Genomic DNA, 1759 nt, shown 5'->3' with positions numbered 1-1759 from the left:
CCAGTGGGAGGCTCCCCCTCGTTATCATTATTTAAAAAAAAAAAAAAAAAAAAAAAAAAAAAAATCAGATGAACTAATACATAAAATTCTATTTTTCCATCGTGTCTAAAAAAAAAAAAAAAAAAAAAGATGAACTAGTACGTAAAATTCTAGTTTTCCATCGTGCCTTTTTAAGGCAGCTGGCTCGGGTGTACCTGGCAGGAACAACATCGTGCCTTTTTAAGGCAGCTGGCTCGGGTGTACCTGGCAGGAGTGGGAGGCAGCCCGAGGGCTGTTTCCACCAGTGGAACTGCTGAAGGTGGCCACTGGGCCTCGGCGGTGGGCAGGGGGAACTCGGGGGTCTGCGTGGCCACAGCGCACATCAGGGGCAGAAGACGTGCTTTATCAGCTGTCAAAAAGCTTGCTGCATCTGGAGCAGGCAACTCCGCAGTTGTTATTTTCCTAGTTGACGTTAATTTCACAAGTAATTTCACGAGACAACATACAGAGAAGAAATTTCTCTTTTTATTACAAATACCAGACAGTAATGGAGAACTCTTTCTAGTAATTTCACGAGACAACATACAGAGAAGAATTTTATTACAAATACCAGACAGTAATGGACAACTCTTTCTGGCTGGTGTTCTCGCATCTTTCACAAGAAGAACAAGTGAGTAGCACATGAGGGCTTTATTTAATTCCCTAGAAACCAAATACACATCCCCTAGGAATCAGACCATGCTGAACCTGGTTCTTTGGGGCGTTTTTAGAGCTGAAGCTTGAGAGCTTAGAATCAGGCTTTTTTGACCACAAACCTAAACTATTTGGGTGGTTTACAGTAGTTGCTCAAAACATAGACAACAAACTTGAACGAGAGCACAACCAGTAAGTTGGAAACTCTACCTAATGTAAGTAGATGGCACTTTAAACACTGTGGCTACTTGGCTGCTGGTATTCAAAACCTGAACAATTGCAGAGGGATAAGGTGTGCACTGAGGTAAGGCTTCCAAAGGATTCTCAAACAAAAGTTCTCTGAAGTAAAACAAAGCAGAAGGACAAGTAGCATTCACCACAGGACCGCAATATTTTTTCCTACCCTATCTTACTACCTCTTGCTTGTCACCAAACCAAGGCCATCATAAAAGATCTGTCCGTCTTAGTTTGGTCAGTCTGAGGCCTCCTGTTTTTCCCAGCCTGACGCTCATTTACCAATTAAATGAGCAGCTCTTGTCTTCTCAAGTTCCCTTTTGCATGATGACTACAACCAAGGGAAGCTGTTTAGGAAAACTGATGTAGAAACGTCAACCCTGCCAAAAACGTCAAAACATCGACCCTGCCAAAAAGGAGATCTGGCTGAGTTGAGGAGAGTACAGCAGCAGTTACAGCAATTCATAACAAAACAGGGGTATGCAGAGACATTATACCCTCCAAATCTTCATACAGCAGCTTTGTGAAGATGCTTTAAAAGACATAAAAAAGGCCTTGAAGAAGGCGAGGAGAACAGGAATAAATCACATTGGGTATACACTCCAAAGGGAGAGCAAGCTGACTCCAAATCTTATTCATAGGTACATACTCATTGCATTGCCATTTTTCACTTGCTTTGGCAGTAGCTAGAAAAGGAGTAGGAAATTACTCTCTCAGAGATCACAATTTCTGCAGAGAATATTCTTGACTGTCCACTAATCAGAAAGTACACAACAACCATCAGGATCGGTACCTGCTATTTAATACAAAGCCTTTGAATTTATGACTATCAGCAATAACTCCATTAAAAAAA

At 41.7% G+C, this 1759-nt stretch overlaps 1 protein-coding gene across 4 annotated transcripts in view; it reads right to left on the bottom strand.

Moving 5' to 3' along the window:
• The window catches only part of LOC106889339 (PDZ and LIM domain protein 5-like), a 58167-nt gene that overhangs the window by 41511 nt on the left and 14897 nt on the right, over nt 1–1759 (bottom strand). The window contains exons 1-3 of one of the 4 annotated variants that reach the window (XM_014944271.1): nt 549–1271; nt 257–468; nt 195–207 (exon numbers count right to left, since the gene is read on the bottom strand). The exons of 2 other annotated variants lie outside the window; for them this stretch is intronic. In XM_014944271.1, the coding sequence (XP_014799757.1) occupies nt 195–207; nt 257–468; nt 549–631 (308 nt within the window). In that variant the 5' untranslated portion in view covers nt 632–1271. Of the gene's footprint in view, nt 1–194; nt 208–256; nt 469–548; nt 1272–1759 lie in introns of those variants that run through there. One more of the 4 variants, XM_014944283.1, reaches the window with a different exon arrangement.

Source organism: Calidris pugnax, unplaced genomic scaffold (genome assembly GCF_001431845.1).
Source record: "Calidris pugnax isolate Ruff unplaced genomic scaffold, ASM143184v1 scaffold15, whole genome shotgun sequence".
Lineage (NCBI taxonomy): Eukaryota > Metazoa > Chordata > Aves > Charadriiformes > Scolopacidae > Calidris > Calidris pugnax.
Note: the sequence above shows the minus strand (reverse complement) of the source record. Positions and strands in the feature narration are given on the sequence as shown.